This window comes from Papio anubis, chromosome 8 (assembly GCF_008728515.1).
Source record: "Papio anubis isolate 15944 chromosome 8, Panubis1.0, whole genome shotgun sequence".
Lineage (NCBI taxonomy): Eukaryota > Metazoa > Chordata > Mammalia > Primates > Cercopithecidae > Papio > Papio anubis.
In genome coordinates this window covers 51,605,520-51,627,827 of record NC_044983.1, presented here as the reverse complement: position 1 = coordinate 51,627,827, position 22,308 = coordinate 51,605,520, and the positions used below count along the sequence as shown (strand labels likewise).

Below are 22,308 nucleotides of genomic sequence, written 5' to 3'. Positions count from 1 at the left end.
GTAGTTGGCTCTGTAACATCTAACATTGCCAGGTAATGATGTTACAGACACTGGGGGCGCCGGGTGGATAATGAACAAGAGCTGGAAATCCTGACTTTGTGAAGAATCTGCCAGCCCATCACCCTGGGAACTCCAGCATCAACCTCTGCCAACAGGTGCTGAGAAACGGCTCTGTTCAGTGCCCAGGGAGAGGCCATGAGAGGCCTTGCATGACACTGGGGGAGGACAAACCTGTTCAGTTGTGGGTTTTTTTTTTTTTTCCCTCCAAATTAAGTGGAATGCATCTGCCATTGGCTTCAATGTCAAATACTTCACTTATAGTTTCTCATTCCTCCTGGTGTTCTTTACGCCACAAGGAATGTGAAACAAAGGGGCACTTTGTTTTTCCCACAGGCCCAGATACTTATATTCTACATCCTTCTTTTCTCACTTTTACTTCAACCAATGAGGTAAGTTTTGTGCAGGAAAGTAAACCCATAGATAGAGGAAGGGGAAGAAGAAAATACTTTACAGTTAAATACACCTGAATAATGACTCAGAAAACTTTTTTTTTTTTGAGACAGACTCTTGCTCTGTCACCTGACCAGGCTGGAGTGCAGTGGCGTGATTTAGGCTCACTGCAAGCTCCACCTCCCGGGTTCATGTCATTCTCCTGCCTCAGCCTCCCAAGTAGCTGGGACTACAGGTGCCTGCCACCACGCCCTGCTAATTTTTTGTAATTTTTAGTAGAGATGGGGTTTCACCGTATTAGCCAGGATGGTCTTGATCTCCTGACCTCGTGATCCGCCCGCCTCGGCTTCCCAAAGTGCTGGGATTACAGGCGTGAGCCACTGTGCCCGGCCAGAAAACCTTTTTAAAAGCATGTGTTCTGGCAGGGCACCTATAATCCCAATACTTTGGGAGGCCGACGTGGGAGGATTGCTTGAACCCAGGAGTTCAAGACCAGCCTGAACAACATAGTGAGACCCTATCTCTACATTAAAAAAAATTTTTAAACACGCAAAAAATATATTCTTCCAGTTACTCATTCAGAGCTGTATGAAACAGAGAATAAACAATTTGTTTTAAACTGAATATAGTCAATCCCATTTTAAGTGGCCAATATAGTCATCCAACAAGCATTTTTGAGCATCTACTGTATATAAGGCACTGCACTAAGTGCTGGGGATAAAAAGGTAAACAAGAACTTATCAAAACATTCAAATTGCAGTACATGCTATGGAAGAAATGGGTGGGGACCGAGACTGAGGAGAATGGAGTAAGCAGGAGTTGGGATGCAAGTGCTTCAGAAGGAAGGTCAAGGAAGGCGTCTTTTGATAAGAGGTGTGGTGTGGCTCAGAACAAAAGGTAGCAGCTTCCAGGAAGTGGGCTGTAGAGAGGCACTGGGATAGGGAAGAGTGTGGTGGGCTCAGTGCTGAGGTATCAGTCACAGGCACAGGTGCTGGGAGTCTCTGTGGGGGTAGTGGGAACCCACTGAACGGAGCTGAGCAGGGATGCAAAACCATCCAGTCTATAAGATTCACAGAGACCGAGAACAGCACGGGGGTGGCCAGGGGCTAGCAAGTGGCTGTGGGGAGCTGGCATTGAGTGGGCGCAGAGTTGCTCTCTGGGAAGATTAAAGAGTTCTGCAGGTGGATGTTGGTGATGGTTTCACAACAATGTGAATGTTCTTACTGCCAACAACCATAGACTTAGACATGGTTAAAATGGTGTAATTTGTGTTTATTTTACCACCACAATTTTAAAAAGGCAAAAATTTTAAAACCATCCAATTGTCCCTGCCTACTTTGTGGACCCTGGAAAGAGGGTAGCCAAAGAGACAGGAGGGAGGCCCATTAGGAGCAGGGCTGCCTGGGAAGACAAATGGGCACCCTTCTGTTAAAAGCTATTGTTTATCCAAAATCCAAATTTGACTGTATACGTTGGATTTCTTCTGTTTGCCAAGCTGGACAACACCAGTTCAGAAGCAACTGTGGGGCCGGGCGCAGTGGCTCACGCCTGTAATCCCAGCACTTTGGGAGGCTGAGACAGGCGGATCACGAGGTCAGGAGATCGAGACCATCCTGGCTAACACGGCGAAACCCCGTCTCTACTAAAAATACAAAAAAAGATTAGCCGGGTGCGGTGGCGTGCACCTGTAGTCCCAGCTACACGGGAGGCTGAGGCAGGAGAATGGCGTGAACCCGGGAGGCGGAGCTTGCAGTGAGCCGAGATGGGGCCACTGCACTCCAGCCTGGGCGACAGAGCAAGACTCCGTCTCAAAAAAAAAGAAGAAACTGTGGGGCACGATGGTGTGTGCCTGTAATCCCAGCTACTTGGGAGGCTGAAGCGGGAGGATGGCTTGAGCCCAGGAGCTCTGGGATGCAGTGTGCTATGCCCATCCGGTGTCTGCACTAAGCTCGGAATCAATATGGTGACCCCTGGGAGTGGAGGACCTCTAGGTTGGTTAAGAAGGGGCGAATCGGCCCAGGTCAGAAGCGGAGCAGGTCAAAACTCCTGTGCTTAGGAGTAGTGGCATCATGCCTGTGAATGGCCACTGCACTCCAGCCTGGATAACCTAGAGAGACCCTGTCTCAAAAAACAAAAAGTAGCAACTGCAATACTGCAGATGAGAGACAATGGTGACCTGGTGGAGGGAGATCTATCTTGGAAGAAGAAATGAGAGGACTTGCTTATGAGTGAGGAGGGCTGGGCAGACCATTGGCTGACAAAGCTATGGCTCAGGGGGACCCTGTGTGGCCACCTCCCGGGGACTGTGGCCTGCCTAGGTGGAATGCCACCTGTGCACATGGGCTCTGAGCCCTACTGAGGCAGGGCCTCTGGAGGGCTGTCAGCTGCAGGCCTCATCTCCAAGGAACAGGTCTTGCTGTGGGGAGGGGATGAGGCCAGGAGGCAGCAACTGTGGCAGGAGCTCTGTTGGGGTCTTCCGCACCGGGGTAGGTGGCCCTCTGGCAGCCCTGGAGACGCTGTGGCATCCCTCTGAGCCTTGGGCAGGGTGTCAGGCTGCTGCTTGGCAGAGAGGAGCTGCCTTAGAAACCACACCAAGGAACCCAGACACATCATTTCCTGGGGTGACACAGAATCAGGGTGAGATCTGCAGAGCTGTGCTGGGTGGAGGCCTGAGATCCGCACCTCAGTGAAACCTGGGGAAACGCATTCCAGGCACCAAACTGACCTCAGAATACACATTTAAGTCAAACCGGTCTTAATTGGGGGCAAGGGCTACTTTTGGTGACTCAGTTTTTAAATGCTTCTCATTGTGTTTCACAAAGCCCCACGAGCTGCATAGCTACAGACACAAACGCTTCCAGCACGTGCTTCGAGGGTGGGCGAAGAATGCTATGTTTCTACAGAAGTCTACAAAACTATGTATTTTTAAAAATGAATAATTTAAGTTCCTCTCTCAATAATTTTATTTCATTTTATTCCATCACAGAAGAAGGCCGGTATGAACCTACTTTAAAAAATAAGAATGAGGCTGGGCGTGGTTGCTCACACCTGTAATCCCAGCACTTTGGGAGGCCGAGGTGGGCGGTTCACCTGAGGTCAGGAGTTCAGGACCAGTCTGGCCAACATGGTAAACCTTATCTCTACTAATAATACAAAAATTAGCTGGGCGTGGCACACGTTTGTGATCCCAGCTACTCACAGGCTGAGGCAGGAGAATTGCTTGAGCCTGGGAGGCGGAGGATGCGGTGAGCCGAGATCGTGCTATTGCACTCCAGCCTCGGTGACGAGAGTGAAACTCTGTCTCAAAAAAAAAAAAAAAAAAAAAGAATGAGAAGTGCATGGTTCCATTTAAATACAAAGAGAAATCACATTTTTTTCAAGAATGAGGTGTGCTAAGTGGTCAGGGAGGCATGGAGAGAAAAGCAGCAGCAGAGGAGAAAGCAAAAGAGGAAGGGGAGTCAGCCAGGGCTAGGGAGAAGGCTGTGCAGGCAGAGAACAGGGTTCTAGGAATCAGGAAGAGGGAGAGAGGCCGAGGGCATGGCTTCCACCCAAACCGTGTCACTGGGAAGGGTCTGGTTAGGTTCTCAAAGACTTCCCTGTCGCAAAGTCCCGTGGCAGTTTCCCTGTTCTCTGACTGCGCGTCAGAACTCCCTGTCACCTGCACTGCAACCCCACCTCCTCCTTACAGGCTACTGTGCGTCTGGTGTCCCCAGCCTACTCTCTGACTTTGACCCACTCAACCCTTTCTTTGGGGTCTGTCTGGGGATATCCTCTGTCCCTTCCCACACTCTCTAGGGGACCTCATCCAACCCCTATTTATATGACTGTCTGCGGCGCCAGCCTCCCTGAAGCCTCTAGCCCCAGACCCCTATACTAAAACACCTGTCCGTGCTAGCTGCCCATCTGTAGCTGATGTTTCATGGCACTTCAAACCCAGTATAGCAAAGCTAATTTCATCAGCCACCTCAACCCCGTGCCCGCAATGGCGGCCCTCAGTTGCCCCACGCACATTCCTTCTCTATTTCTATGTGCCTGTGATAGGGGACACTGACCTCGCTCAGGCCCATCCTCCCTCCCTCATCCCTGGACTCTAGCTTTCACCCCTTCTAATCATTTTTGTATACGGTCGCTGGGGCAATTTTTAAAGCACAAGTCTCATCCTATCACATTGCTGCTGAAATGCTCAGTCGATCCCCATTATCCCCAGGCAACTCACCTCAGTTTCATAACTCAGGCCTCACACCTGCTTCAGGGGCAGCACCAGGAAAGCCACTTGGTTGAGAGGTTTAATTATCTCCGGACTTGGGCTGAACTCCTTCGGGTGCTTCTTGGCTTTAGTGAAGGGGTGGGCAGAGGGCCTAAGAATCTAGCTCTGATTTGAAAAAGTTCGGAATAAGTCCTGTCCGTTTCAGGGTGTACCCTTTAGACGCGAGCTCTGTTTGCTTTTGTTTTGTTTTTTTAGAGGCAGGGTCTTGCTCTGTCACCTAGGCTGGAGTGCAGTGGGCGTGATCATAGCTCACTTGAGCCTCAACTTCCCAGGTTCAATTGATCCTCTCGTCTCAGGATCCTGAGTAGCTGGGATTACAGGCACGACCATCACGCCTGGCTAAATTTTTTTTTTTTTGGTAAAGATAGGAGTCTCACTGTGTTGCCCAGGCTGGGCTCAAACTCCTGGCCTCAAGCAACCCTCACACTTCAGCCTCCCAAAGTGCTGGGATTACAGGCATGTGCCGGGCAGAGACGAGCTCTGGGCTAGAACGCAAACTCTCCTATTCCTTTTCCATCCCACCCTTCCTGGTCTCAGTTTTAAAAAACAAAACAAAAACAGCAACAAAAACAGTAATAAAACAAAATCTTAGGAGCATGAAAAGCTGAGAACTCTGTGATTCTCCAATAGTCAAAACAGACCTATTTCTATAAAGAACACCTTGGTGTGTTGAAGGAGAACAGAGGTAACATGAATATATATTACAGTAAGTACAAAAAGCATCCACTAATGACTAAAAGGCATACTTTGACTAAAAGGGTAAAACTGTAAGTCCTGTTGAAACTATTTGCTGAGAACAAGCATTTTTATTTTGTACAGATACATTTTTTAAACTAGAGTTATCTACAAAACAGTTTACTCTTCCACAACTCAGAGTGAACAGGTCTAGTGTTTTTTTTTTTTTTTTGAGATGGAGTTTTGCTCTTGTTGCCCAGGTTGGAGTGCAGCAGCACGATCCTGGCTCCGCCTTCTCAGTTCAAGCGATTCTCCTGCCTCAGCCTCCTCAGTAGCTGGGACTACAGGCACACACCACCACACCCAGCTAACTTCTGTATTTTTAATAGAGACAGGGTTTCACCATGTTGGCCAGGCTGGTCTCAAACTGCTGACCTCAGGTGATCCACCCACCTCGGCTTCCCAAAGTGCTGGGATTACAGCCATGAGCCACTGTGCTGGGCCTAGTTTCCTTAAGGTCCATGTCTCTCAGAGTGCCCCCCAAGTTGTTCTCTTCATATACCCCCACTTGCACCCCCATGTATTCCTTTTCTGTGCCCTTATGCACCAGGTTCCTACAACTGAAGACCCATCCCTGCATCCACACCTCTTCCCAAGCTAGCAGGGCTAATCTTGGCTCTCAGGGTCACCTCTTCCAGAAAGCCCACCTTCCGCCTGTTAGCCCACCCTACTACGCTCCATTCTCCTCCATGTATTCTGAAAGTAGCATGTGGTGCCTGCTCTGACAGCCCTTGCTGTATCCCGGGGCTGTACCCTGTCTTTTTCTGCAACTTACCTGCCCCCAATTCCATACCATGTGCCCTTTGCTCATCCCTCCTGACACAGTGCCTGGCTGTGCTCAGGACAGGTGTGTGGGTGAAAGGGAGGGGGCCACACCAAGAGGGTAAGGGGGGCTCAGGGAGAGCAAGCCATGTGCTGGAGACAAAGGTCAGCTGGAATTTACCCTCCACTGCTCCCTTCAAAATGCTTTCTTTCCTTCCTTCCTTTCTTTTTTTTTTTTTTTTTTTGAGATGGAGTCTCACTCTGTCACTCAGGCTGGAGTGCAGTGGCGTGATCTTGGCTCACTGCAACCTCTGCCTCCTGAGTTCAAGTGATTCTCCTACCTCAGCCTTCGGAGTAGCTGGGATTACAGGCACGCACCACCAAGCCCGGTTAATTTCAAACTGCTTTCATCTCCACTTTTCAACTGTGACCAGCTGGTGATAAACTCTGCCCACTCCTAAACCACTTCAGTTCAATTCTAGCCTTGCAAGCTTCCACGATGAGTACCCAAAGAGAATAGTATTTTGTGACTTACAGTAAGCACTCACCAGAAATTGCCACCTCTGGTCAAAGTAACATTAAGATAAGAGACAGATCTTGCCTGCAGGCCAAAAGCGCCACCACCTCCTACATACACTAACCCAAAGCTTCCCAATCAAATTTAAAACAAAAATAAATTCTGCCTTATTTGCTATTTTAACAGCCAGTCTTGATTCCTCTTGCTTAAATATGCAAAACAGCCCCATCCCTACCTTAATAACAACAAAAAAAGAGTTCCTGTTTTATACTATTTTTAAATGACAGTTTCCTATTCCTTTGGCTTTTTCAGAAGGAAACTGCGTATGATTCACTTTTGCAATTCTGACAGTAACTCTAGTTTCATTTGTCCATTTTCTAAGTTTTCATGGTCAACGTTTAAGATGAAAACATAACACTCATTATTCAGAAAAGACAAATAGAGCATTTAAGTGCCCAACATGTGGGTACTGCATTAACGTGATCTATTTGTATTCCTTTATTTAGAGCAATGTTAAAATCTTATATCAATGTCATCTGCATAGCCTCAGAATCATTAGTTGCAGCTTTTGGTGACGATTTACATAGATAGTCTAAATAAAAGGAGAGGTCCCTAGTCACGGAATATTAGAGCTGAGGCTGTGGGAAACCTAATCCGTGCCTCCCATCTCAAAGATGAGGACACTGGGGCCCACAAAGTGATTTTCCCCACGCAGAAGCAGGTTTTCCGGTTCTTGGCTCTGATTTCTCCATCATTAACATCATCTAGGCTCCATTTAAAAAATCACAGCAACATTTCTCAAATTCTGAGAAAGAGCTAATCACCAGTTGTGTTAACATTTGTATACTGAGAAAGCTCCAAGCGATGCCCACTCAGGGACCACCACATCCTGACCACTATGTGGCCCCTGTATCCAGAGCAGCACCCGGCTCAGATTCCTCTATGAAATTCATGAATGCCTTCTTCAGTGCTGGCTGTTTTTCTCTCTAAGGAGGCTCTTGCGCTTGAAAGAGTGATTGGGAGTGTGTAGGCCTCAGTAAGAGTCATGTATGAGAATTTCCACGTGGAGGGGAGATTATATGTGGAGTGGGGAGTGGATCTGGCCTCCTGGTTAAACCACAAACCACGTCAATCACCTGCGGCTTCTACTTGCCATCACATCTGACTCGACATCTCAATGCAACTCTCCCTCCAGTTTAAGTGAACTAAACATGAGGACACTATCAATCAAAGGTTATTACTAAAAAAAGCTTTGAAGATAAAGCAGATGATTCATTGAGATTATAGCCTTGAGGTGGAATATGAGCATCTAACACATCTCTTACGTTCCAGACAAAGAGACAGAAGAAGAGACTCACTTTGGATGGTATTGGCAAATATTCTAGAAACTTGCCCCTCTAGACCCTTCAAGCCTGATTTACCACCAACATACTGGTAAGTTTCAACCAAGAGATATTACAAGGGATTCCAAATCTATACACTGTTTTCTCACTCAGTAGCTACAACTATGAGGATGTGCTCAGAAAGCTCTGCTGTTAAAAGGCCCTCCTACTCAAAAAGGTCGAGAACTTCCTAGACAGAGTTTTCCTACCTTCCTCATTTTACCAATTTCCATTTTAAAATGTGGCTTTAAATTTAATACTGGGGGCAAAATATACCTTGAGCATAACCTCTACCTTGGCAATAAAGACTTTTGAGGTGGAAAAATCTAAAGAAAATATTAATTTTGATGGTCAAAATCCGTAACAGGGAAAATGCATATCACAGTAGTGTTGAGTGCAAAATGACCATAGCAGCAACTGTAACCATGAGACAACAGCAGGCTGCAGAGGAAAGAATCAGTTATCTTGAGTCAGAAGTCCCTGGATCAAGTCCCAGCAATTCTGCATACTAGCTCAGTAACCTCAGACAAGTCCAAGTTCACCTCATTATCTGTAAGAGGTACTAAACAACAAAATATACGCTTTCAAGGCTGTTGGGTTCAAATTAGATAATGGAGGTGTAAGTGTCGCATCAACCAGAAGAAGCTAAAATAAATGTTACTTGTTGCCATGATAATAACAACAACTCTGATTTTGCAATTTTTTTGTTTTGCTTTGTTTTGTAGATTCTTGCCATGTTGTCCAGCTGGTCCTGAATTTCTGGCCTCAAGCAATCCTCCCGTTTCAGCCTCCCAAGTAGCTGAGACCATAGGTGCATGCCACTTTTCTTGGCTTGATTTTGCAGTTTTTACTGACATTTAACTCACAAACAATTGTTTCATTTTTAGTAATTTTTGCACTTGAGATACTGCCACCAAAGAGTAATAAATGCTTTGATTCACTTGGTCTGGATTACAAGATGATTTATTTGCTCTCCAAACTGCAACTGTAAATTTTTCACTTCTTTTTCCTCTCAGTTTGACAAGTCTATGATTCCATCTCGGCTTCTGATGAAGGAAATCCCCACTGGTTTTAACCCCTTGTCTTTCCAAGCTCATTTTTTCTTCTCTGACATGGGGCCTAAAAGCTGGAAGGGAATTATGCAAAGTCTCTCTGCTCTGAAAGTATCAAACTTCCTTTGCAAAGAGGTATTTTCCTATTTCAGCACAAAAAGCACTAAATTGCTTAATTTAATACAAAGAGAAAAGCAATGGGTAAAGCTGCTCTAGTCAGGATTTCTTGATCTATGTTGAATGGGCTACGGATTGTTGGAGAGTGTGGATTATTACACTTGGGCTCAGACAAGTCTTTCAGAACTCATCCTGCGACAGGAAGTGATGAAATCAGCTCTCACACGAACTGTGAGACTGTCATGTGCACTAGCCACTTCCTGTCTCAATGGGCAACAGGGGAATATGGACGGGAGAGTAGGGCATGGGGAAGTGGGTAGTGGGGAGCGGGAAGAAGAGGCCAGATATAGACGGTGGGAAAAGTCCCAACTCTGCCCCTCACAGTTTCCCTTATTCATCTAGGGCTGGGATTAAGTAAACTGGGTTATTTCTACTCCCAATGACCAATCTTTCATTGTGAAAATCTGCTGAATTTAACTACCCCCTGTGAACCTTAAATTTCCCAACTCTGATGCTATAGATGAGGGTTATGGAAGACAGCAAGCCACATCATTATCGCATAGCATACTAACTGTTTAGTTAGAGCTAACACAGCAAATGGACTTCTGTAATTCCTCTTCTGCTTTATCCCTAAATTCCCACCCTAAAGAGTAAAGTGGGGGTAAGGTATAGAAAAGGTTGGATTATCGAAGTATCTGGGCACCAGCTATCTCTGTCACCCTTGGGCAACTTTAATAATACTTACTCTTGTCATGATATTCACTATGGAAAAGTGATAGAGTTAATTAGTGGCACATGATAGAGAAGGAAAGGTAAGATAATGCAGAGATGGCCTTCTTGGCACAGACAGATCATTTCGGAAAGGTGTGTGAAGGAGGAGGAGGAGCACTGGGCAGCAGTGGTCATCAGTGAGGGCATTCCGGGGGGACAAGGGAGCAGGCGCAGTGAGCAGAAAGTGGAAGTGGAAGGTATGGGATTTCAGGCTGAAGCTGAAGCGTACACGCCCTACTCCTTGTTGCCAAGGGTAAGACCCCCTTCTCAAATTATCTGTATTATAATAAGAAAAGCCACAGGTACAAGAAGCAGATAATGATTAAGGATGGAGAACAGGTGGTCTCACTAGCGCCACCTTGAGGGAAGGGCTGGGAAAGAGTCTGAGTGAGGTTTGCAGCTTGAGCAAAGATGAACTCAAAAGGAGCCAGTGCTTAGTTGTAAAGAAAATGAATTTTGTGCTGAATGAACACACTTAGGGTCCTGCCGGCTGCTGCTGACCCGTGACTCTTCCAGTGACACTGAGCAGTTCATGCACTTGAGCCAGATGTTCCATGGGTTCCACCAAGGGGCCACTGCTAGGAAAGAGACCCTAGACCTGTGAACATGAGCTCACCTGGCACGGGCTGGATTTGGTAAACTGGCTTGGGTGGAGACCAGTGGTGCTGGCCTTTATTGCCCCCAGCCCCTCCTATCACCAAGGGGCCTCAGCCCCATCAGAGTTGACAGGAGAGTCAACGGAAGCCCCTGGAATCCACAGCACAATGGTCATAGTCAATGCCAGACTCTGTGGTAACCTTCCTCATAAGCTACGAAGGTCTAGAAAGTAACTTCTCCCCCTATTCATTTCTAGGTTAGAAAAATTACTCTTTGAGGTAATGGTAGTAATTCACTAAATTAAAGACTCAGCATAGAGGCCTTGACTTGAACCTTAAAAGTTTCGACTATGTCAAGATAAAGTCTTATGAGATAAGCCATGCAAAACCCAATACAAAATACCCATGTGACAAAATAAAGTCATTCTCTGGGTATAGTACGTACCCAAATGTGTGTAATTTCTGTCCTAAAGAACTGTGGGCACAGATCAGACCCCCAGCAGATGGAATGGCTGTGACCACTCAGGCCCTCCAGGCTGTGTGTCCCAATGTTCCATAGCCCTGTCCAAGCGTGACAAACCTTTGTTACACTCCTCAAGTCTCTTGACCCATGGGGACACCTAAATCACCACCTGAGTAGAGGGCCTCATTGATTCGTGTAAGTATGACCCAAGTTTATCAGACCTTCTGCTTTCTCCATTTCCTGATCTGTTTTCTACACGGGTTCTAGAGCTGTGCCCAACCCCGCTTATTCCTCCTACTGCAGAGACGTGGTTTTCAAACTATAGTTCTGGAAACCTTGGAATCCCATGGAGCATCCCAGGGGCCAGCATAGACTTTGAGGACAGGGTTAAAAAGGGAGGGCTGCTGGGTCCTTTCCTTACCCCTCTGTTCCACCACAGCAATTATGCTTCTTTCTTATTAGATGTTGGCATTTCAGGGCACACTTGAATTTCTAACTCAGATGAGGAACCTGTTAGGCTTGCCGAGTCCCGGAGGTGGAGAGGATCAGCAGTGTGACTCACCCATCACACACCTTTACTGGAAGGATGGGCACTGCCCTCCCTTGGGTTTTCCCAGCTTCCACCAGCAGGCTCTGAGGTGCTTGTGCCCGTGCCAAGCACGTGACACAACAACATCTGTGTTTGATGTGACCCTCAACAACATCTCCTTACAGTAGGAATGACCTTTCTGTTTTATAGGCGAATAAAGTAGCCCAAATAGGTAAAGGGCTTCCAAAATTGAAGCGGTATGGCTATCGAGTGGCAGAACCAGGACACAAACTCCAGTCTCCAGGTTCTGAATGCCAGCTTAGCCCACGATGCTCTATTACAGAACCTGTGTCCAGCCCTACCTTATGTGAGGTGCTTCACCTCTGTACTCATGCATTCCTTGGATCTCATATTCCCAAGAAGGCTGTAGCAATTTCCTAACCAAAAGAGGGTGTGAGGGAAGAAGTGGGAGTAAAACTACAGGGACCAGCCTTCCCTAGAACTTCTATAAATCTCTTGCTACATACACTGGGCTTCATGACACCACCCATTGCCAATACTGAAAAACAAGCAAGCAAATTACTGAACATGACTAATGGACACAATGAAAGTAGTAAAAGTCAGCAGCTGGCATCATTCAAGTGTGCATTTCCTTGATATTTTGGGCACATGGCGGGGCTTCTGGATAACCTGCTTCTGCTCTTAAATACACTTCAGGAAACATGTTATTCCAAAGTAAATAAACAGGCAACTCCTAGACTAGTTCTAAAAATAGTACAAATGAATATTTCACAGAATCCTGATGGCACATCCAATGAGAACGAGCGAGAAGAAGTGTAGCAGGAAAGGGACATAGTTCCTCTGTTTTCAAGAATACGGAAGACTTAAAAGTATGCATACATTCTATTCGTAACTTAAATAAAACGTATGCATCATTTAAAAGCTGCGGTGCTTACATAGTATGGAACTGCCTCTCCCAAATGCTGAGAAAGCGATTGATTCAACTGCACTGTTTCTGTGACTTGTGAAATGAACATAAAGAGGTTGACTCGGCTTATAGAAGATGATATTCAGGTCAAAACTCAACACGTGCACACAATCCATGTGAATCTCCTATTACTATCTCCAAGAATTGTACCATGGAAGGTCTTTTTCTCATAACTGCTGCTGGGAAACATTCAACACAAATTCCTTCTCCCTGGAGCAATAACTCCTTCATGAATTTGACGCAGGGAAGTCTTTGCAAATGCACATGCACATGGGGCTTTCTGAATATGTTACCTGAGCAGAAAAGTCAATGAGCTTTGGAAGCAGCACTTTGCCACCTTCATCGCTCTTCAGGAAATCCAGCAAACTGCCTATGGAGAAAGAAAGAACAAGTTAGTGCAGTTCAAACACGCAAGAAAAAATCCAAACAAAATTCACATCATCATTATTATTACAGGGGAACCCCCCACAATATGATTGGCTTTGCAATTCTCTATGGTTAAATAAAGCCTTTTCCCGGCATTGGTCAAACCCAGTCCCCTCTAATCTGTTACCTTTCACCTGATGTGAAACATGGCATGTGCTCCAGGTGAGAATGTGGGTGGATACCACTTTTCTCACTACAGGTGTCTGAGAACCATGCATTTCAGAGTACTTGCCACCATGATCCACTCACTGCAGCCTCCCAATCTTTAGCGAGCTCACTGGAAGGCCTACCCTCTGCAGACACTTAGCCAGGTTCACTCCCATCTGTATCCAGCAAAAAGCACAGAACTTGGCACACACTGTAGGTGCTCAATGAATGTTTTTTGAGACAGGGTCTTACTCTGCCACCCAGGCTGGAGTGCAGTGGCATGATTACAGCTCACTGTAGCATCAGCCTCCCAAGCTCAAGCAATCCTTCCACTTTCAGCCTCCCATGTAGCTGAGGGTATATGCCATCACATCCAGCTAATTCTTTTATTTTTTTGTAGAGATAGGATTTCACCATGTTGCCCAGGCTGGTCTCAAATTCCTGGACTCAAGCAATCCTCCCACCTTGGCCTCCCAAAGTGCTGGGATAACAGGTGTGAGCCACCACGCCTGGCCTCAATGAGTATTTGATGAGTGAACTGCGCTTTGGAAAAAAGTGGAACCTACCTAAGAAGGAGTGTGCTGCTGAGCAAACTCTCCAACCTCCACGGCTTCATCTCTAAAACAAGACCTGTTTTTCCCCTAGAACTTTAAGTACCAGCCTCACGGGTAGCCTTGGTCAAGTTGTTTACCTCATCTAGGTCTCTGTAAAATGGGCATGTACTAGAGGCTATATTAGAGTTTTGGGGAGGTTGGAATCAAATGTTGCATCCAAAGCACATACCATGATGGTTGGCAGGTAGCAAATGCTCAGTAAACATTATGCAATCTCATCCATGACACAGAACAATAGTACTTAGCCCTCAGGCTGCTGAAAAGACTAAGTGAGATCACCCATAGAAAGCACCAAGAGCAGTCTGGTATATAGTAAGTGCTCAGTAAATATTAGGCATTGTTGGCCAGGCTTGGTGGCTCACGCCTATAATCTCAGCACTTTGGGAAGCCAAGGCAGGTGGATCACCTGAGGTCAGGAGTTCAAGACCAGCCTGGCCAACATGGTGAAATCCTGTCTCTACTAAAAAATACAAAAATTAGCTGGGCATGGTTGCAAGCACCTGTTATCTCAGCTACTCAGGAGGCTGAGGCAGGAGAATCGCTGGAACCTGGGAGGCAGAGGTTGCAGTGAGCTGAGATAGTGTCACTGCACTCCAGCCTGGATGATAGAGAGAGACTCTGTCTCTAAATATATATATATATATATATATATTAGGCATTGTTACATAGGAAAACTCATATTAACATCTATCATTAAGAATATTCTAAGTTAATTAATTCAACAATATTTACTGAACTCCTATTAGGTGTCCGGCTCTGAGCCTGAATTCTGAGCTATAGCAACCCAAGCCACAAGAGCTAATTGGTTTGTTTGCTTTAAAACAAACAAACAATGTCCTTGTTTGGAAGGACTCTGAGTGACTGATATTTTGAAATACTCACAGATATTAAATAAGAAAATATAATATCCATCTTTTGAATCTATTCAGCTATGACATCATACTATCATCTCCATTGTGCATGAAATGATTGTTAATCCTGGATCATTGCTTATGTTTCTTCATTACTTCTGAGGACTTTTAAAAAAATAATTTGGCAGTTTATTAGCATGTTTCCTGAACTGGAGGGGAACACAGGAAGAAGGATGTTGATTCGAAGTCTTCTATATGAAGGTGATCACAGTAGAAGAAAAATTGATTGCTTGAAGTCTATTCTCCTGCAATTCTGTGATTACACAGGACTTTAACCTCTGCAAGTTTTAAAAAACGTTAATATTTAAAAGTGACACCCTGAACATTTAGATAATGCTGGAAAGGAAAATGAATATTAGATAACGCTAAGGAGCAAAGAGAGGCTGGGTGCTCATGCCTGTAATCCTAGCACTTTGGGAGGCCGTGGCGGGCAGATTGCCTGAGCTCAGGAGTTCGAGATCAGCCTGGCCAACGTGGCGAAACCCCATCTCCACTAAAAATACAAAAAATTAGCTGGGCATGGCAGCATGTGCCTGTAGTCCTAGCTACTAGGGAGGTTGAGGCAGAAGAATTGCTTGAACCTGGGAGGCAGAGGTTGCAGTAAGCAGAGATTGCACCACTGTACTTAAGCCCGGGCAACAGTGTGAGACGTCTCCAAAAAACAAAAACAAAAAAAACAAAAGAAAGAGGAATTTGGTACTGAACAATCTGTACTAAATCTGTAGTATTAGAATTCTGGGAACTCACATTTTAAGCATATGACAAAAAATATTCCTTTTTGAAATACATAGTAATTTATTTGATAAATATTCATTGGGGGTGACTAGATATGGGGTACTATTCTCGGGGCAATAGGTACATGCAGGTAGACACAGAGAAAACAGGGGGATTAGATTTCAATTCTGTGACATGGGATTACTTCTGGTGATTAGGTTTATAAACTGCTTTGTCCTCCCATATTTCCTGATTTTTCAGTAGTGTGTATACTGTTTGATAATTAAACTATTTGAGTGACTCTGAACACTTACACATTTTACTTTTTGAGTTTGAAGCCCTTGCAAGCTCTGGGCAGTGAGAGGAACTCACCCTTGGCCATGTACTCGGTGATAATGTAAATGGGCTCCTCCCTGGTGACCACAGCGTACAGCCTCACGAGCTTATCATGCTGCAGAGTCTTCATGAGGTTGGCTTCTTCCAGGAAGGCTTGCACAGACATAGTGCCCGGCTTCAGGGTTTTCACAGCCACCTTGGTACTGTTGTTATAGTAACCTAGGAAGAAAAAAGAAGATGGGTATGCTTTATAAAACAGAAAATTTAGCTGGGGGCAATGGCTCATGCCTGTAATCCCAGCACTTTGGGAGGCTGAGGCGGGTGGGTCACCTGAGGTCAGGTGTTCAAAACCAGCCTGGCTAAAATGGTGAAACCCCGTCTCTACTAAAACAACAAAAATTAGCTGGGCGTGGTGGCGGGCGCCTGTAATTCCAGCTACTTAGGAAGCTGAGACAAGAGAATTACTTGAACCAGGGAGGTGGAGGTTGCGGTGAGCTGAGATCATACCACTGCACTCCAGCCTGGGTGACAGAGTGCAACTCCGTCTCAAAAAAAAAAAAAAAAATTTAAACTTCACTTTGTAGATGCAGAGTTAGCAAAAAATTTAATTACAGATAGAAAAAGCCTGAGTTAAAACACTATGTAGTGATAAAATTAGGGAGGCTAGATGAAAATTATCTAGGAATTTCCTTTACCAAAAAATGTTTAAATTATTCAAAAATCAAAAGATTTCTATGAAATAATAGTAAAAAACGTTTTTATTGGCACTCTACCATGAGGACTAATATTTGTCCTCTATTTATTTATTTATTTATTTTTAGACTAAGTCTTGCTCTGTCGTCCAGGCTGGAGTGCCGTGGCACGATCTTGGCTCACTGCAACCTCCACCTCCTGGTTTCAAGTGATTCTCATGCCTCAGCCTCCCCAGTAGCTGGGTTTCCAGGTGCCCACCACCACACCTGGCTAATTTTTGTATTTTTAGTAGAGACGGGGTTTCACCATGCTGGCCAGGCTAGTCTCAAACTCTTGACCTCAAGTGATCCGCCAGCCTTGGCCTCCCAAAGTGCTGGGATTACAAGCGTGAGCCACTGCGCCCAGCCGAGGACTAATATTTTTCTCTAATAATAAAATGTTCTTTATTCAAGACCAAAAAAAACCCCAAAACTCTATATATGCTATAATCCCTTACATACATATACATACACACACAGGCATACACTCACATTATAATCCCCATTTTAAAATGCAGACATATTTTATAGATACACAGACACACACATATAAACAATGGTCTGGAAGAAAATACACCAAAATACACCAAATGCTGGTTATTTCCAATGGTGCAATTATGAGTGATTTTAATTTTGCTTACCGTATCTTTTAACTATTTACCAAATTTTCTTTAAAACAGGTGTTCTTTATAAAAATTACTTACATATACTATCTTTAAAGTACAATATACTAGAGTCAAACAAGCACTTCCCAAAATTTGCAGACAACTGGACTTGGGTGACTGTTAGTGAAAAAGGATCCCCCACTGAAAGGACAGGGAGCCCCTCCCTCCACTCCTCCCCCACCCAGGAGATGCAGCAGGTGCCCTGGGAGGACTTCAGGGGAAAAGCCTGCCTTTGTTCACCCCAGCATTTCCCACACTTTCTTGATCTCAGAACACTTGTTCAAGTAGCCTCTGACACTGCATGGAACACGCTCTGGGCAATACTGACTCCTTAGTATGGTCCCCCTGAGGCACCACCCTTCTGGGACTGGGATTGAGCACTTTAACCCTGACTTTCTCTTGGGAAAGCCTTTTCTCAGTAATTTGGCAAAGCAGAAATATTAATAATCATATTCTTCCTTTCTGTCCTCTCTTCTGTTTCCACCTTTCTCTTGAAAAAAAAAAAAAAAAAAAAAGTGGGGAAGGGAGTAGCAGCTGGTGGTGCCACTGCAAATCTCCTTGCAGGTTCCTGCTGCCTGGTGCACAACAGCTGGATAGCACCTGCCCTAAGGAAAGGTGACGTGGAGTGGACGGTCCCCTTTTTAGGGTGCAAGAGTATCTGTATGTGAATAGCATAGAAAGATGACTGGAAGCCTGCTGAGTAAAACAGCAGTGATTATCCCTGGCTGGTAGAATTTGGAGTGACTTCTGCTTTCTCTTGTTCTTTTCTATTCTGATTGTATTTGTCAAGGAGTATGTACTCTTTTCTTTCCTCTTCTCTTCTCTTTCTTTTTTTCAGGAGAGACAGGGTTTTGCCATGTTGGCCAGGCTGGTCTCGAACTCTTGACTTCAACTGATCTGCCCACCTTGGTCTCCCAAAGTGCTGGGATTGTAGGCATGAGCCACTGTGCCCAGTCAAGTATGTACTTTTTAATAAAATGATTTTTTTAAATAATAAAGAAATGTATTATACATCTCTTTCCAAGCCTTCAAACAAGTAAGAAAAAGTTCATTTATAGCTAGCAGTCAACCTGTCCAGTGATGTTTCTTCTGGTCATGAAGACTGATTCCTCTATTAAATGTTTTATTTTGTACTCCACTTTGGTTAATACTTAGGAGCTTGCAGTGCTCTATAGAAAAATAAGGCTAGACAAGGTGGCTCATGCCTGTAATCCCAGCACTTTGAGGGGCAGGAGGATCGCTTGAGCCCAGGAGTTCAAGACCAACCTGGGCAATACAGTGAGACTCCCATCTCTAAAACAAAAGAAAGAAAAGAAGTAGAAGAATGCAGTATAAAATAAGTGTTAGAACATATGGAGAAGATAGTAACATAAAGCTGACAAAAAACATCCTAGGTCCTTTTAAAAAGCCACCACCTACCTAAAATAATGGAATTATGAATATATTAAATTGTTCTGCCATCTAAATGCATAATTACAAGCAATATGGTATTTTCTGTAGATCTTAAGAGTTATTTTAAAGTACATTCCACCAACAAAAGACTTTTAATATTACATTTAAATCAAAAAGGGTTTATTATAATTTTTTTAAAGTTTATAAACCCTAACCCTAACCCCAGCCCTAACTCTAACCCTAAGTTACATGAGCATATCCATAGCAAATCACAACAGGAAAATACATGATATAAAATATATGAAAATATATAAAATATATGATACATATAACTGCCAGGAACTGGCATCCAGAACATATAAAGGATTCTCACAAATCAATAAGAAAAATCAGAAGAAATAGGCAAAGGCTTGGATGGGCATTTCAACAGAAGAAATTCATATGACTAATAAACATGTGAAAAGTACTCAATCTTCTTAGTAACCAGAGAAATGCAAATAAAGTCATGAGAAACCACTGCCAAGCTTAGCAAAAATTTTTAAAGTCTGGCAATATCAAGTGCTGCTGAGCACCTGCCCCTTGGGAGGGACTCTGGGGCAGCTGCCCTAGGCCCCATTCTGTGTTCTTTGCTGAGCATCACTGAAATTCAATTGCAGAGCTTCTGTGACAACATCCAAGGTGCCCGTGAAGGATGCTGAGTGCATAATTCCTTCTGGATAACCACCTACGGCCTGTGCCGCCTTGGGGCCCACATCTCTCTAAGTACAGCTCTGCTAGTCGGGAAAGGGGACATGGGGACTGGCATATTGCTGGTGAGAATCTAAGCTGGGACCAGCACTTTGAAAAATAAGTTGGCAATAACTTAGAAGAGCTGAAGATTCATACACCTTATGATCCAGCAACTCCACTCCCACTCACCCTAGAGAAACTCACGCATGCTTGGACCAGCACAAAAATATGCAGCACATTGTTCATAGCAGCCCAAACTGGGAACAACTCTGATATAGTCTGGATGTTTGTCCTCTCCAAATCTCATGGTGAAATTTGTTCCCCAGTGTTGGAGGTGGGGCCTGGAGGGAGGTATTTGGGTCATGGGAATGAATCCCTCATGAATGGCTTGGGGCCATCCCCATGGTAAAGAGTGAGTTCTCGCTCTATTAGTTCACAAGACAGCTGGTTGTCTAAAAGCATGGCACCTCTTTTGGTCACTCTCTTGCTCTCACTGTGTGACATGCTCGCCCTGTTTTGCCTTCCTTTTTGAATGGAAGCTTCCCGAGGCTTCACCAGAAGCAGAGACAGGTGCCATGTTTCTTGTACAATCTGCAGAACTGTGAGCCAAATAAACTTTTTCTTTATAAGTTACCCAGTCTCAGGTATTCCTTTAGCACAGCAAAATGGACTAACACGAACTCCAATTTCATCAGTAAATGGTGAAATAAATGGATAAAGGATCACATATCTTGAAAACACATGCAGCACAGCACAATATAGCATGAAGATGAATAAACCATAGCCACACCCAAAAGCATGGATGCATCTCACCAACACCATATGGCATGAAGATGAATGAACTGTAACCATACCCAAAAGCATGGATACATCTCACCAACACGACATGGGATGAAGATGAATGAACTGTAGCCACACTCAAAAGCACGGATGCATCTCACAAACATGATATGGAATGAAGATGAATGAACTGTAGCCACACAAAAAAGCATGGATGCATCTCACCAACCCGTTGAGTAAAAGAGGCAAGACATAAAAGAGCATATTTGGTAAAATTCATTCATATAAAGTACAAAAACAGGCAAAACTGAGCTATGTTTTTGGGGGATACATACATCCCCATATACAAAAGTGGTAAAATTAAGAAAAGTCAGGAAACCATCAGGAAGGTTGGAATAGCTGTTGTGTCTGGGGGACAGGTAGGGTGTGGGTGGGAGGGCATGGGTGGAGGGTGGGGGCTTCTGGGGCTAGCAAGTTTCCTTTCAGAGGTCCGCACACCAGTTTTTGCTTTGTAATTATTTGTGAAATTAGATATTTGTGTTTGCATTTTCTGCTTGCTTGTTACATTACGTAGCAATAAAAGTTAAAGAAACTAAACCATTTCCCTCTTGCCATCATAAAAACAATGAAGCTCATGGAGACTCTTATACAATAGAAAAGTATGAGTAAAGGATGACGGAAAAAAAAACGCTTTCCAAGGTCGGGGGGAAAGTTATCAGGAAATATTGCAGCTGCAGATATTTTAAATACTGATAAGGAGTTTGAGGTGAGTGGTAGATAAAGCAGCTGTGTCAAACATGGTCCAAGAATGGCAGCAGCTCCCAGATGATCTCTTAGGGCCGTGACATTGAAACAATAGGGTGGTTTTCATCCCTCTGTTAAAGGCATGATTTTTATTCAGTGCTAAGGATCAAATCACAGGTTTCCAAGATACTCTCTGGTAGTTTGAAGGTTCAAATTAACCTAGTCATGGAGATTTGGGTTGTCAATATGGATGAAAAATTACGTTAAAAAAATCTTTTTGAGCTAGTAAAAAGTGTCTTGTGGAGTGCCACTTTGCCACAGTTAAAGAAATCTGATGTGGCATCTTGAGAGCGCTCTAGTACCGGCTGTGACTGGCTGGTTAAAAAGTGCCCACGTACCGCAAAAGGGAGAGTGGCTTTTAAAAAATGCATGCAGTTGATTTTGGAAGTGGGTTGGTGATTAATCTCAAGGCAGTTGGTTCAAATGAGAATTTATCGAGCAAAATTCAATTTAAAATAAGTTTCCTTCCTTCCTCAGGGTCTCTTCATAGACCAAGCAGTCAGAGGAAACATCGTCCTTAGCCTAGCTGCCCAGCTGATTCCCTGGGAATAGGACAATCCGCAGAGGAAGCATGTCACCCAAGTCAGATGTCACAAGGATCACACAAACAAGAGGAAACAGCTTGAAGCAGAGACACCTCTTTCTTTTATCCCCACCCAGCCCCTTCCCCCAAAGAACAGGTCACTTCCTAGTATTTGTTCACTGCATTTCAGGCCAAAAAAATGCAGACCATAAAATGAAACGGGTTGTCCGTGAACAATTCCTTATGTTTAATAAAAATATTAACTTACTTGGTTAATAGTGATAGAATTTTAATTGTTATTTTTCTATCAATGAGAAAAGCTGGCCTGCTTATCCTTTGAGAAACTAAAAAGGATAAGAGAAAACTAAATTCTGGCAGCTCAAAATTGGGAGAGGGGGTATCCTTCAGCCTGTTTGTAATATAAAATCACCGATCACAACTCTTTTGGTTGTATTCCCAATATTCCTCTGCTATGTGTATTCAACGTATTTAAATTATTTCCGGAGTGAAGAAGGAGCTCCCTGACTGACAGGCAAACTCAGTCCCTACAAGCAAAAGATCCCAAGTCAAAATTTTCTATTATTTTCTCTTCTATTTTCTTTTCTTCGCCTTCCCTTCTTTTCCTTCCTTCCTCCATTCAACTTAAGACTGGAAGAAGGCCAGGCGCAGTGGCTCACGCCTGTAATCCCAGCACTTTGGGAGGCCCAGGCGGCTGGATCACGAGGTCAGGAGATAGAGACCACGGTGAAACCCTGTCTCTACTAAAAATACAAAAAATTAGCCGGGCGCGGTGGCAGGTGAGTGTAGTCCCAGCTACTCAGGAGGCTGAGGCAGCAGAATGGCATTGAACCCGGGGGGCGGGGCTTGTAGTGAGCCGAGATCGCGCCACTGCACTCCAGCCTGGGCG

At 44.5% G+C, this 22,308-nt stretch overlaps 1 protein-coding gene across 3 annotated transcripts in view; it reads right to left on the bottom strand.

Moving 5' to 3' along the window:
• LYN (LYN proto-oncogene, Src family tyrosine kinase) overlaps positions 1–22,308 on the bottom strand; it is a 139,424-nt gene that overhangs the window by 32,282 nt on the left and 84,834 nt on the right. For all 3 annotated transcript variants that reach the window (XM_021942327.2, XM_003902768.4, XM_003902767.4), the window contains 2 exons: positions 15,814–15,996; positions 12,923–12,999 (listed from right to left, as the gene is read on the bottom strand). In XM_021942327.2, the coding sequence (XP_021798019.1) occupies positions 12,923–12,999; positions 15,814–15,996 (260 nt within the window). The remainder of the gene's footprint in view (positions 1–12,922; positions 13,000–15,813; positions 15,997–22,308) is intronic.